The sequence below is a fragment of the Harpia harpyja genome, chromosome 9, assembly GCF_026419915.1.
Source record: "Harpia harpyja isolate bHarHar1 chromosome 9, bHarHar1 primary haplotype, whole genome shotgun sequence".
In the NCBI taxonomy this organism is placed as follows: domain Eukaryota; kingdom Metazoa; phylum Chordata; class Aves; order Accipitriformes; family Accipitridae; genus Harpia; species Harpia harpyja.
In genome coordinates, this window is record NC_068948.1 from 43,093,853 (window position 1) to 43,108,110 (window position 14,258).

Consider the following 14,258-nt stretch of genomic DNA (forward strand, 5'->3'; position numbering starts at 1 on the left):
TCTACAATGAACAGCAAGGGTTTGAGCAGTTCAGGAGCAAAACTCGGAGTGAGGAGGTTGGTGTGTCTTGAGCTGAGTAGAGAAATAGGGAGAAAGAGGCTATTAAACTGTTATTCAAGAATGGTACCAAGGGACAGAGAGGAGGGGCTGAGCCTCAGGATGCTGAGCTGCCAGCTGCTGTCCCTGAGCTGCTGCATTTCTCCACATTTACAGCCAAAATCTGGATCTGTAGCTTCAGGTTAACTGCATCTTGCAAGCTAAGTAGCGACAGGATACATCTGAAATTGCCCACTTCTGGTTCAGCTCTTCCATGTTGTGCCCTCAGCTCTTCCAGGGCGTGGGCTTAGCAGAGCATGGCTAGTGAGTTCCCCCGGATATTCACTGTGCAAAAGGATACTAATAAATGCAGGGCTGTGCACTTCCCTATTGTCATCCTCTGATGTCCTGTGTGATGCACTAAGCCGATACGTCTGTGTGGGCCTGGTATTTTGCAGTGGGAAGTGAACATTACTGTTGAGGAGTTTCCCGTGTAGCCACAGTGCCCCTGAGATGCCTGTTCCTTCTTTTCTAGCAATCCCTCTCACTGCGTATGGACCAATGGCGGCAGCAGCGGCCGCGGCGGCCGTGGTGCGAGGGACAGGTAACTGCCACTTTCCTCCCCAGCGCGGTGTCCTGTCATGGAGGTTTGCGATGGGCTGCGGGAGGGGGGTGGGACGGGGTTGCATTTTTGGGATCTTCACTACGTAGTTTTGCTGCCTCCTGTAGGTTCCACCCCCAGTCGCACCGGTGGATTTCTGGGCACCACCAGCCCTGGGCCGATGGCAGAGCTTTACGGAGCCGCCAACCAGGACTCAGGGGTCAGCAGTTACATCAGCGCTGCCAGTCCAGCCCCGAGCACCGGCTTCGGCCACAGCCTAGGGGTGAGTGTTCCCCATCGGGGTCTGCGCAGGGGGAGGAAGATGGAGAGTGGCACGGCCAGGGGAAGGGGCTGTATCTTCATGTGGTGATGGAGGTGAGCAGCAGTGGGCAGCCCCCTCTCAGCCCACAGCCTGCTTTCTGGTTAAGAAATACCACCCACCGCAGCACGTGCCATGCCACTGCTGAGCCCCAGACCACAGACGGGCGGTGCAGAATGCGGCAGTTCACTTGGAGCCTGAATCCCTGGCCTCTGCTGGCTCTCCCTGACCACCCCGCTCAAGGTCCTGATATCCAGACCTTTGCCTGATCTGGCCCAGACTTCCCAAGAGCCTGTCTTGGCCCTGATGCAGTGTCCTGCAGGGTGATGTGGTCTTTAGACTTGGCACCTCCAACTGAAACCAGCTTTCCCAGCATCTGAGCCATGACTGAATTTGTTGTGGTAGTAGGTCTCCTTTACTTTTCTTTTGTTTGCTTAAGAGTGGGGTTTTAACTCTTTCTTCGCAGGGTCCCTTGATTGCAACAGCTTTTACCAATGGGTATCACTGAAGCTGGGGACCAAGGAGGCAGGAGGTAAGAGAGCTTTGAACAGGAACGGGTAATGAGAGGAGTGAAGTTCTGAGCTGGCCCCTGTGCTTGGGCTCTCAGCAGGAGCTGCGGATGCCGCTGTGAGGCTCGCTGGCCTGACCCAGCCTGCAGGAGGAGTCCTGTGGCTAGCCTGGGGCTCTCTTCTGCACCAGAGGCTTGGCAGGTTGGGTTCCTACCTTACGGTCCCCAGGCTGGGAGTGCTGTGGAGAGGTCACTTAGTGTCTGGGTGCAAAGAGGAAGGAAATGGGAGCACTGACAGAAAGAGGAAAGGTCTGCAGGGTTGGCCAGAATCACAGCCCAGTGGTGTTCTTGAGAGGCAAGCTTGGCTCACCTGGGTGGCTGGGGAAGCCTCCTCCATGCAGTTGGCTCTTCTCACAGCTGCTGAGACACTGTCTCTGGGGAGCGAGGTTTTTCCTCTCCTGCCTGGGAGAAGGGCAGAAGGAAAATCTGAGTCTGATCAGTTCTGTTTCTGGTCCTTGGGTGGGCCTGAGAGGGAACTGGTGGATGGTCTCTGTTTGCTTTGCAAACATGGCTGAAGTTAGCTGGCTTGAAATTAAAATAAAAAAAAAAAAACCAAACCAGCTTTTCAAAAAGGAGGGCAAAAACTTGCAGGGAACAGTGTCCAGACAGGAGCCCATGGCAGCCTGGCAGGGCTGCGCTGAGCTGAGTGCTGGAAAAATGGCTGGACCCCACTACGTCACAGGCCTCCCGGGGCCCAGGAGTGCCACAGGTCCGGGCAGGCAGGCTGCATGGCGTGTGGGGCCTTGTTTCCCAGGCCGCATGTTGCCATTAAAGATGGAAGCATCTCTGCTATACCCTGTCACCGTGCCAGCCAGATGCAGAGCAACTCTGTGTTGGGGCAAGTTTGGGTATCAAGTATTTCTGTCGGATCACACCGGAAGAAAACCCCAAGAGAAAAGCTGTTGGTTGTTCTAGATCCTGTCCCTTCCCTCCCCTGCTGTGTCCCGCAGATTCCCCAGTGACCTAACCGAGGACAGCGGCTGGAGGATCTGGTGAGCCTCGGGGGATGAGCCAAGGTTACCTTTTTCTTGAATCAAACTGCACACTGCCGGCTGGCTGCCAGGCTCCTGCCGCCCTGCCCTGATCTCTCCCTTTGACCAGACCACACTGGACTGAACCCGAGGAGATCATCTCGCTTTCTTACTAACCACCGACGGTTTACGCTTCCCCCCTCCCTGCCCCCAGCCCACCGATTCTTCTTTTATTTATTTTACTAGCTGTTAGTTTTATTTTTTTATTTTATTTTTTTATCTTTTTTTGGGGCTACCCCTTCTTTTTGTTGTTTGCTCTTTCCCGAGCTAGTAGACATATTTTATGAATTGGCTTTGTGATTGTGTTAGGTAGTTTTTATTGAGGAGTATTTTTATTTGGCTTTGAAACTGTTTTGAATATTTTCAACTCTGTTGTTGTTGTCGTCAGTGTTTTTAAAGCACGGTATGTAACAAGAATGCAGTTCTGAAGGGAAGAAAGAGACACAGAGAGAGCAAAGGCTGAGAGGAACTGATGTATTTCTATTTTTTTTAAAGAAACTGTTTTTAATTGTTTCTGTTTTGTAAATGTGAGGCTTTGAAAAGTGTGAAACTCCAAGGATCCGAAAACGTTGGACATCGCTATGGAACAAAACAAATGTATATTTTGCTAATTGAAAAACACTATCCTTACAGCTGAAAGATTTTTTTTTTTTCCTAGGTTTAGTTTTACGTGGGGTTTTCTTTTTCCTCCTGTATAATATGTAAATATCGCGAGCTGAACCTGGCTGCCGCCTGCAGCCTGGCTCCAAGGAGCAGCTCCAGGTCCTGGACTTGGTGCCGCAGCGTGAGCAATATTCTCCAGCAGAATCCTGACAGGACTCCGTTCTTTTTTTGTACACCTTTTACTGTAAGATTTTAAGACCTCTGATGAGATGAAAGGGGAGGGGGTGGGGGGGGCGGGGGTGAAACGTACCGGCCATCGGCTGTTTTGCTGAGCGGGTTAAAGCTGCTTCCAATTGCTCGATGTACAGACTCCATCACTGGGCTCCGTAGTGCCAGCCTCTGGTTTGGCTTTAGGTAAAGGGCTTTACCGCCATTGCTTGTCTTGGTTACTTTGAAAGGAATTCACTCTCCAAACACTATCGCTTGCGTCAAGATTTCCCGGGAAAGAGGATCCTCCTCCGGAGGCGAGGGTATCGGAAGGGGTGTCGGCCAGGGCCAGGGGGAGATTTGGGTGGTTGTTCTCTGAAGGGCAGGGCGCTGGGTTGGGGAGTCATTAACGGGGGAGAAAAGCATTAGGGTGGTGATTTGGGGGCGGGTTAAGGGCTTCTCAGGGATTATATGAATTATAGAATTGCAGCTTCCCGTTTGCTTTACTCTGTCTTCTGAAGACCGTGGGAATTTGTCTGTTGTCCTGTGCGGAGGTGATCTGGTCCCTTCTCCAGAACCTGCCGGGGCTTCCTCTGGCATGGTCCAGGCCCCTGCTAACAAGCACTCTGCCAGGGGAAGCCTCCAGCAGGAGTACATGGGGCAGGTTTGGGTCTGGATTTCAGTGAACCAAAGACCTTGTTAAGGGGGGTGATTAAGCCTTTTATTAAGATGCAGCCAAACTCTTTTCCCAGGGAAATAATAGCTTCATCTTAAGTTTTAAAAATCATTCCCTCTCTTCCCCCAAACTGAGCCCCTGTAAGGGAGAGGGGCATTTAGAAAAGGACAAGGAGGGCCACAGTGCCCACAGGGCCCTTTTTCTCTTCCATCCCTCCCCCATCCGCCGGAGTTTGTCCTGACCTGGGCGATGCGTTTGGAGAGTTCTGTTTAGGTAAGAGGGTACTTAACAGATCAGTACTGAAAACACAAAGCAATAATTTTTGTTACTGAGACAAGAGTCTGTATGTCTGTTTTTTTAAATATTTCCTAATTAAAGAAGAGCTGCATTTTATTGGGTTTATTTTTATTCTATATACTTCAAATTTGGGTCTGCGGACAGCGCTTTCCTCCCTCTTGGTATATGCGCTGAACTGCTTCCGTGCCCCCTCCAGACATCCAAGGCCAGCTGTGCTGCTGCTGGGCTGTGATTCACTCTCTGGCCAGTGCTGCCACTGCCTGGAGGCTGGGGCTCCGGTTTCAGGGTGGGCATTTTTTTTAAAAGAAATAAAGCTGTGTTTTTAAGCCAGTAAGTTATTACACTCCAATGTTTGTTCTCTCCACACCTGTAACCCTTTTTCCAGATTTCAGTTTTAAATTCCTAATAAATTATTTGAAAACTGTCCTTCTCTGTCATTATTTGGGAGTGGGAGATTTTCAAATGGAGGAGATTGCAGGTGAACTTGGAGCTGGCAGGAGTCGCATCCTGCCATTAGGATAAAAGCCCCAGGCAGGGCTATGACTCTGTGTTCTGCTCCCAGACTTTGGCAGTGGCCCAGTTTATAATGTGTGGCAGATCTGGCTTTAATAGAGATTGTGTCTCTTCTCTATGTTACAGAGGTTTTGTATAGATACTTGTAGGCTCAAGAAAGCAGGAGATAGTGTGGTGTTCAGAAGTTTGGGTCAGATGCTCTGGATTCAATGACTATGGTGGACCAAGGAGGCTAGGTCTAAGAAATCAAAATGTAGAGATGGGAAGGGAAGAAAAGTCCTTAACAGACAACACTACAAGAAAAAGGTGAATTCTGACAGTGTGAAATAGTAGGGAACCCTGTGCAGCAGGTCTTAATTATAGAGAAGTCTTAAAAATAATTGAAGGCTCAAGCCTGTAAGTTTAGGAACCAGCTGTAAGTTGGGATGTCCTCACAAGCATACTGAGGACCAGTGGCTTTGTATGCAGCACAGGTTGGGGGAAACCAAAAATAGCATTGGTGGAAAAATCTTTACCCTGCTGGGATTTTTCTCACGAGGCACTCTTGTGGTGCTCACATGCTCACTTTCCCACACACGGTGATCTTCTTGTTGAATTAAAATGTACGAAATCCAAGATATGACAGTATTTTTGATCTGTGACTTAAAAAGGCCAGTTTATTGGAAGTTTTCTTCACAGCATCAATAATAAATCAGACATTGAGAAGCGAGGAAGAAGGAACCTTAGAGTCCTAAGGTTCATAGGTAAGAGAACAGAGACATAATAATTTAAAAAAGAGTAAAGGTGGCCAAAGTAGCAAAGGAGAAAGAGAACACTTAAGTGGATATTGAAGGGAAAGTCAGCAGATTGATCTGTGGGCAAAAGATTAAATTATTTTCTCTGAACTAACTGTGGTACAGACTGTCCTTTACATCAGCCTTTAATGTTTGTTCAATGTTTTATTAGGACATGAGAATCTCGAATCTGTAACTCGGCATCTGTTTGGCTTTAGGTAACCTGTGAGTGGGGAATCCCAGAGGATCAGAGAGCGTGTGAGAGATCAAAAAGGTCGTGTTGATGAACAACCAGAACCATTCTGTCTACCTTTAACTAGATGTCCTATGGATATGTAAGCATCCTGTGGATACTGTGGGTACCCTGGCATAGTTTCAGACCCTATGAGATGGAAGATGTCCTCATTGTCCCCTATAGAAGCATGCATTTGAACCTACTGAAGGGTGGTGAACCCTAAGTTTCCTGAACAAGCACTCTGGCGTATTAGGCTGTTAGGAAAAGGTGGGCTGTGCCTCTTCCTCTGCTCTCAAAAACTGAAGGCTTGCTTGGTGCTTTAGAAATAAATGCAGTCTGACTATCAAGTGAGCAGTCTAGGATCTACTTTTTGGGTGTGTAAAAATGCCAAACCTGTAGCCCTGACGGTGCTAGAGCCTCTGGGGTCTGAATATAAGTGCAGTATTTTGGACTTAACCCCTGGCTGACTCCAGGAAGGTTTTTCTTACCCATTTTTTTATCTTATTTCAAGGCTTGCTAACTGGCCTTATACCTTGGCATAGAGAACCAAAGGGCGTAACTGGGTTCTGCTTTGGTGCTGGAGAAAGAGAAACTGCTGTCTCTGAGCTACTGAAGTCTGCTGTGTATGTTGAAACTTCTAAGCCCAGTTCGTTTCCAGTGTAAGTCCCTTAGGGTCATGTGAAAACAGACACTACTCCTTGTTTAAGCTAGATACAGAGGCTTTCCATGTCGCTTGGCTCCTGTTTCTTGCCTAGTAGTACCTCCTTCTCCTCTATGGCTTCAAAGTAAAAAACAGCTTGAACTGTTCTCAGTTCAGCTTGTGCGAAAGGGTCATTTGGGGAGAGTGGATGACCTGTACCTTATTCTCTAAATTAGGCCAGGACAATCCATGGAGAGATACAGGATTAATAAGTGGGATACCATAAAAAAGAGGTTGCCAGTATTAGTAGGGTGGTTATTTGTGTGCCAGCAATTTCCAACATAACTACCACACTGCTACTATTTTTTAGTAGAGAGCCCTTAAAAGTGTTCAGATCTTTCAGGCTGGCTTTTAATAGTAGCATTGAAAGAATTTAATAGCAAAAATCTAGAGAGCAAATATTTGCCTTCCTGGCTTTCATAGATTTTAATTGCACTGGCCTTCAACTGGTCATGTCACAACCTGCTGCCCACAGCCTCCAATGGAAGAAGTCTGCATTTAGTAACATAAATACTGGCTTGTTTATCTCATACCCATGTCAAGGTGAGGTTGTCTTATAAAGGGCTGCATTTTCTTTAGCACCAATCTCTCTGTAAGTCCTCTGAGAATGAAGTCCCTGGCCCTGCTTTTCCTGCTGTCTGGTGTGTAGGTGGCACTCACCCCCCCGGACTGGTAACACCATGCCTAACTCTAACCTTTGTGTCTCTTCTCAGTGGGCGCAGCCAGCGCTGCTCTCTCACCCTGGGCCGTGTGGGAGCTTCGCAGCATGATCAAATGCACCATCCCAGGCAGCCATCCTCTGCTGGAATTTGGTGACTACGGCTGCTATTGCGGCTTGGGAGGCAGTGGGACTCCAGTGGATGAGCTTGACAGGTTTATAAGACTCTGCTTTTACAAACCTCTTTCCCTGCTTGTGCATGGTTCTGCACACCAGCTTCGTCTCAGCTGACCCTGCTTATAAATGTTCACAAAACTCTGGCTGCTGTGAATGAAGCTTTCTCTCAAAGACTGATTCCAGGAAAAAAGGATGTGTAGTATCACACCTTGATGCCTTATTATTAAGATAAAATATAATCCCAGCAACTCTGTTTTCCCTTCTGTGGCAACTACACCGCACTCATTCCAGCATTTTTGTTTCATAAGTGCCGTGCCAGCAGCTGGGATGCAGCTCTGCACACACTGCCCAGTGCACAACCATCAACATGTGCAGGGCTGAGCTGCAAAATGCTAAGAAGTGGCTTGGGCAGTTTAGAGATCACACAAGTCTGATAGCCAAGGTGCAGTGAATTGTGTCGGCTGTCAGCTCTTCAGCTACCAGGCACTGACGGGGCGTGTAGGGTAAATGCTGGCTTTTGCTTTCCTGGTGCCCAATAGACAACTGTGAAGCTACTCCAGTAAGTACAGGTGTACCAGACACCTCTTGGACCATTAGCTGGCAGAACCGTGTCCCTTTGAGGTCCTTCGTGTCTGCTTTCTTACCACTCCGTATCTTTTTTTTCCCCAGTGCCTTGTCAAAGCAATACTAGTGTATTTATATACACTGAGTTTGCATTTCTGGTATTTTCTGACCTTTACCTCACTGTTTCCCAGGTGCTGTCAAGCACACGATGAGTGCTACTCCCGGGCACGTAAACTAGAAGCATGCAGATCCCTCTTGGACAATCCCTACACAAAGCTGTACAGCTTCAGCTGCTCCAGCGGGCAGATCACATGTAACAGTAAGTCCACTTCCATGTCACTCCACTTCAAACATTACTCCAGTCTCTCTTCTGAAGGAACAGGGCTACGTTACACTCCATGATTCTGTGGCAGGAGGGCGCAGTGCAAGTCCCTGCCGGGCGGCTGGTTATTATAAATGGGGCACCTCACACGGGCACCAGAGTGAATGTTCTCCATATAGCACACAACTTAAAAGTTTCTTAAGATATATGGTATCGCAGTACATAGGGAAGCCTGTCCCCTCTTCAGGGGATTGAGTCCCTGTGGTACTTTTCTGGGAGTCCCTTTAATGGCAGCATGTAAGAGATCAGCATGCTAACCGGGCAGTGTTACACAGCTTCTGCCAAGCATCTCTAATGTTAATGGTGGAGCTTTTATAGGGCTCTGGAACAGAGATAAGTAGCAGATAGGCTGGCAAACAGAATCGCAGGGAAGGAAGGAGCAAGGAGATTTCTGGGCTGGAGCACGCAGCTTTGGGGCCAGGAGGTTAGCGGGGAGAAGCACATACACCCCCAAAATGAGGGCAGCAGTAAAAGGGCTACGCCCCGGCAGCAGGAATGCCTGCCTGAGTCACTGCAGTGCCTGGTGAAGGAGCTGTGGGGTCTGACCACTCCTGCTCTCTCCTCCAGGCAAGAACCACGAGTGCGGGATGTTCGTCTGCAACTGCGACCGCACGGCTGCCATGTGCTTCGCCAAGGCGCCCTACAATCCCGAGCACAGCAGGCTGGACACCAAGAAATACTGCAACTAATCCTCATCCTCGTCCTCCTCCTGCCCCTCAGGGCGGCAAAAGGCCGGCAGCGGCCTCTCGCTAATAAACGCCTCGCAATCACCCGCCGCCTCCCGCCTCGAACCTGCGCCACGCTGAGGGGAAGGGCGGGCGGGAACCAGGCTGAGGGGAGAGGAGAGGCCCCGCCCCCTCTGCCCACGGTCCATTGTGGCGCGTGCGGCGCCCCCCCCCCGCCGCGTTCGTTGATTGGCCCTTGGAAGCGGCGCGGGCGCGAGGCCGCCTGCAGGTGCGCCCCGCGGGGTAGCCCCGCCCCCTCCCTGCCTTGAGGGCGCGAGTCCCGCCCTCTCCCCTCAGGTGCCGGCGGCTGAGGTGAGGCGGAGGGTCGCTCCATCCCGCCTGGGTCTCCTCAGGGCGGCCCTGCCTTCGCCCTCCCGGTGAGCGAGGCACTGCTCCTCGGGGTGCCCACGCGTTGGCTACAGCGCAGCTTGCCCCTCGCGTGGGTGCGTATCTGGGGGGCTCGAGCCGTTTGTCTGGCTGTTCGCTGCTCTGAGAGAACCCTATGTGCTTACCCTGGGGAGGTCTTCCCCTGCCTGGTGCTGTTCCTGGTCAGGAGCTGTAGGGAAAGAGGTAATGTTGGCCTGGAAGTCAGGGGAGGGCGGGGAGCCCCTCTGAGGGACAGTATCTGCCCTAGTTTTCCTGTCCTGACAAGGTTCTGCGCCAAAGCTTCCGCCCAGACTTGGTGCCATCGTGCCGCAAAGGCAGTTTTACTGGCAGAGGCTTTCAGGAGGGTGTTGGTGAGCTCCTGTGGCAGGGGCTGCTTATGCCCCTGTTTGCTGACAGGGCAGGAGGAAGGCCCTGCTTCATCACCAGAAAACAGCTCTATTGCCTCCACCAGCTGAAGGAGAGTGTTCATCCCGCCCTGTCATCTTTGATCAGGCACAGAATGGAGATCTTGGATGAGTTTGACAACGAGTATCCCCTCAGTATATCATTTTGCAAGCTGATTTCCTTAGAGGAATTTGAGGAGCAGTCTTTGTCGTACACTCAGCAATGCCTGCATGAACTGTACTCAAACATGGAGCAGAACCCAAGGATCTGTGAGAGGGCTCTGAGAAAGCAGAAACAGATGGAGAAGGAAGAAGCTGGCTTGATATCTTATTTGAAGGTACTTGCAATGCCTTCCTAGTGAAGGTCACTGGATCTTTGAGGGTATTAGGGTGATAATGAGATAAGATGGTAAATTGCATTTTGTTCTTTTTAAAAAAAAAAAAAAAGTTGTGTCTCAGCTAGATACTCCATCTTAAGGCAGACTTAGTCCTAGTTTTGTACCAATATTTGTTGCTTAGTTTTCCTTGGGTGTTTGTGTACGTGAATTTTCTGGAAACATTGAGCTCTTGGGGTCATCCACAGAAAACCTGAGGATCCTGGATGCACTCCTGTCATACGGCTAAAAGGAATCATTCCTAGGGCTGGAAGCGCAAGATGAGGTCTCCTGTCCTCACACACTAGCTTTGATTCTGAAATTATTGTTTGTAGAGCAGTAAAGGTCCTAAGTAAAAGTTACTGAAATCCCTTTGTCGTGATAAATGATAAATCCCATTGTAGAGAAAAAGTAAAATACCATCACTATCTAGAAGAAACACTGTGCTTCTGAGCTGTATCATCACAAGCAGGGTAGACAGCTGGGGTGCAGTTGGAACCATTTCAGAAACTTGGTATAAATTTTCCCTGTAGTAGGAACTCTCTAGATTTGAGGTGATCTGCTCCTGGCATCCAGCATTTGGGGCATGCTAGCATTCCCTAGAGAAACTCAATGGATAGATGAAGGCACCAATTCATTCTATATCTGTCTTACTCCATACAGATTTTTATAAGCCTGCACTTATGTTTGGTCCCTTGATGATGCTTCTCATTTACATGCTGCTTTGGTGGTGTGAAAGACTTAACAGTAAATTTAAACAGCCCCCTGAGCGAGCCCATACACAGGGAATGTAAAGTGGCAGGCCCTAATAAATGGCATGGGTGGGGAGGTTGAAGGGGTTGTGCAAAGTTGCTCTTTAGGGCTTTGAGGAACATTGTGGAAAGAGGCTAAGAGCAGGCCAGTGATTGCTTGAACTGACTTGCTGCCAGCTTATGGGGAGTACAAAGAGTATGTGAAGATCTTCTGCCGTGCCAGTCTGTATTTCTGTTCCAAGACCAGAAATAGAGTACCTGAAATACAAGGTATCCCTGTGGTCAGCAAGCATGGGAGCTCTGAAGCCCTACACACAACACTGCAGCCATTGCAGCTGGCGTGTGAGATGCTGGAGGGATGGTGGCTCTGTGGGCTTACGTTGCAGAAGTAAAGTCTCAGTGTCTTATCTTCCTTTTCTCTATTGTTGTTTTCTAGGCCAAGATTTTTCAGGCTCTGCAGGGAGAGCTGAATTACTCTAACTATATGGGCATTGCAGAGATGAAAGAGAAAGTACTCCAGCTGAGACAAGACATGCAGAGAGTGAACAACTACGCTCATGGTAATGACCATGCTTCAGTTTTTATTTGGGCCTGGAGACCAATACTAGATGCTTGTACTGTTGCTCTTCCTCTCAGGCTCAGCTTTTCTTCTTCTCTGCCACTGTCTAGTTAGTGATGCAGAAGGGAAAAAGTGCAGAATGTGGTAATTGGGTATTTTTCCTTAGTGGGAAAGGAGAGGATGGGGGGGGGCTGCACACAGAATCACAGATACCTTTACCTGGAACAGTGGTTTTAAACCCCAGCTGGCTTGACTCTGCCTTTCACCTTCCTATGCAGTTTCATTCCTGATAATTCAGGAAAGATCTCGGGGAGAATAGTGATACTGTTTATCTACCATCTCTTTCATGCTTTTTCTCAGTAGACCTCAGAATACCTTACAAAAAGGCATGGGCCACAGCATTATGTCTATTACATTATGGAAAACAGATGCAGAGAGGCGAAGTGGCTTTCTGAATGTCACAGTGTGACTTCTGGATTGATCAAAGGACTGAGAATTCACTCTGGTCTCATCCTCCCAAGCCTAGTGCCCTGTCCCCTGGGCAACACTACTAAAGTTTTCCTCTGCTTTGATTCCGCTGTGCACCTGTTGGCTATCCTGTTGCCTCTGGGGCTGGCTGCCCCAGAAAATAAGAGACACAAAGAATATGCATCTTTTGGAGCAGAAATGTATGTTAGAATAGACGGGGGAACATTTTTGAGTAATTAATATCCAGCATTTCAAAAGCACTTTTTATGGCCAGAGTGTTCTGCAAACAAGATACAGAAAACAACACATCCAGTGAAGGGTATTACAAACCCTTCCCATTTAACTGAAAATATTACTTTGACTTTCTTTTTGGACCAGGAACTTACTGCTGTTGAAGTTAGTATCAAAACTCCATTAAATTAGGAGAGGAACTGAGGTCCTTGTTTGATATTTGCTGCTCTGGCTCCAAGCTGAATGCCTGATTTTTGGTTTTCAGGCCATATAGTGGGTGTATATATAGGCCAATACAGAAGTTAGACAATTATTCCTATTCAGCACTGACTGTTCCTGCAGTTTGGTATCACTGGGGGCAAGGCCCTTACGGAGCAATAAATCAGATCCTGTGTGGTTCATATGCCAGCTGTTGCAGAGCTGCTTTTCCCTGCTTCTCTCTCCTCTCTGCAGCCTGTTGAAGGTCCCTCCCCACTCCCTCGGCTGACCCAGCTCCTATGGAGCCTGTCATTGGCCTGCAGCATCTTGGACACCGCCTGTGTGCCCTGATGTGAGGAACTGTGATACTTACACTGTGTACACAGCACCAAAAATCTCCTGTAGCCCACCAAGCTGTAGTTTGGGAATAGCCAACCCTGCTAGACACGGAGAAGTCTGTGATGTGCAGAAATCCTGCAAAGCCACTCACTCTGCTCTGCTGATATCAGCTGAAATAACCAGCTATTAAAGAGAGTGCACCACAAACTCTGCCGTGTGTTGGGTGTGCATGGCTGGCCTACTGGTGGGCTGCTAAGGAAGGTCCTTGCTGTTGGTATAGAGTGGGGACCCATATATGTCTCTTAGGTCACCCTCTCTTACCCTATTTTATTGTGGAGAATGGTTCTTGGAAAGACAGAGGCGGTATGGAGATCTGAATAAGGCTCAGAATACTTTTTCTCATGGTAATTTTGAGAGACCAATGACTGTTTATTGAGGACTGGAACACAAAAACTTTACCCCGCTTGTCTCTGCCATTTTCAGTGACTTTCTGGACTGTGTTAGACTGCTCATGTCTACTAAAACATGCCTGGCAGAACTTGCTCCCAGAGCCAGATGCTGTTTTGCCACCTGGAGAGAAAAGCGCAGGTTTAATACCACTGTGTACAAATACGGTGTTTCTGCTGTGGCTGTTTGTAGAGCAGTTACTTGCAGTACAGAGGAGAGCATGCAATTTATCCTAGCTTAATAGATGGAGGAAGTGTTTTTAAGGTAAAGAGAACTGAATATAGGTGGAGAGTGTTACAAGTGAGGGAGCAGAAGTGGTGGCTTGCAATGGTGTGTACAAGGACAGGTCTTGAACCTGACTTCCTAGATGTGAGGGCTTGCTGAGCAAATGCTTAGATGCTCAGCTGTTTGTGCCCCATTGAGCTGGACTGCATACTTCTGTTTAGAAAGAGCCTAAATGTTCAGGTTCAGTTGATTTAACTGCTCCGTCGTGCATCCTTACCTCCTTGAACTGCTGTTATGTCTTTGCAGTGAGGATGAGGTGAACTTATAGGCTATTTGTTCCCTGTTCTGGTGCTTTAGCCTGTGACTAGCGCATGCTTCCCTCAGACCATGTCTGCATGGGGGAGGTAGGCAAAAGGCTGCTAAGAGGAACATCTGATCCCTTCCCCAATATGCCAAGCAGTAGCGTTGCTGCAGCGACCAGTAGGGCAACTACTGCTGACTCCAGTTCTTCTGCGTCCCAGTAGTAAATGCCATAAAAGGAGGGTGAGGCCTTCTCCGCCCGTTACGGGCAGCTATATGTCCTTCCCTATAAAGTGGTTGAGATGATTCAGCTGCTAAATGCTGCGTGCAAGCACTGTCTTGTTTTTCTAACTGCGAAGTAGTGGCATTGTGGGTTTGGTAACAGCCTAAAGGTATTTAGTAGACTACTTCAGCAGAGGATTAAGTTAATAGGACAAGCTGGAGAGGGAAAGGCCATGCAGTGTTACCGGGTTCTGGTCACTGGAGGGTGCTGGTGGGAGGAGTGGTTCAGCCCACACCTCTCCGAAACG

The 14,258-nt window shown here is 48.8% G+C and overlaps 2 protein-coding genes across 11 annotated transcripts in view; both read left to right on the top strand.

Annotated features, from left to right (window-relative positions):
- MSI1 (musashi RNA binding protein 1) overlaps window positions 1-4,764 on the top strand; it is a 59,949-nt gene extending 55,185 nt beyond the window's left edge. For all 9 annotated transcript variants that reach the window (XM_052796125.1, XM_052796124.1, XM_052796118.1 and 6 more), the window contains 4 exons: window positions 572-640; window positions 766-920; window positions 1,423-1,488; window positions 2,475-4,764. In XM_052796125.1, coding sequence (XP_052652085.1) covers window positions 572-640; window positions 766-920; window positions 1,423-1,464 — 266 coding nt within the window. In that variant the 3' untranslated portion in view covers window positions 1,465-1,488; window positions 2,475-4,764. The remainder of the gene's footprint in view (window positions 1-571; window positions 641-765; window positions 921-1,422; window positions 1,489-2,474) is intronic.
- A 99-nt stretch (window positions 4,765-4,863) lies between these two features.
- PLA2G1B (phospholipase A2 group IB) lies at window positions 4,864-9,105 on the top strand. 2 transcript variants are annotated; one of them, XM_052796128.1, is made up of 4 exons: window positions 4,864-5,959; window positions 7,273-7,432; window positions 8,150-8,277; window positions 8,908-9,105. In XM_052796128.1, exons 2-4 carry the CDS (start codon window positions 7,326-7,328, stop codon window positions 9,027-9,029), a joined length of 357 nt encoding a protein of 118 aa, XP_052652088.1. In that variant the 5' UTR covers window positions 4,864-5,959; window positions 7,273-7,325; the 3' UTR covers window positions 9,030-9,105. The 2 variants fall into 2 exon arrangements, with proteins under 2 accessions (XP_052652088.1, XP_052652087.1); XM_052796127.1 differs by lacking the exon at window positions 4,864-5,959 and adding an exon at window positions 6,767-7,200.
- Window positions 9,106-14,258: the final 5,153 nt, after the last annotated feature.

Coding starts and splice junctions, on each gene's coding strand:
- PLA2G1B (XM_052796127.1), top strand. CDS start 7,167: ATGAAGTCCCTGGCCCTGCTTTTCCTGCTGTCTG. Junction 7,201..7,272: donor CCTGCTTTTCCTGCTGTCTG/GTGTGTAGGTGG, acceptor GTCTCTTCTCAG/TGGGCGCAGCCAGCGCTGCT. Junction 7,433..8,149: donor CCAGTGGATGAGCTTGACAG/GTTTATAAGACT, acceptor ACTGTTTCCCAG/GTGCTGTCAAGCACACGATG.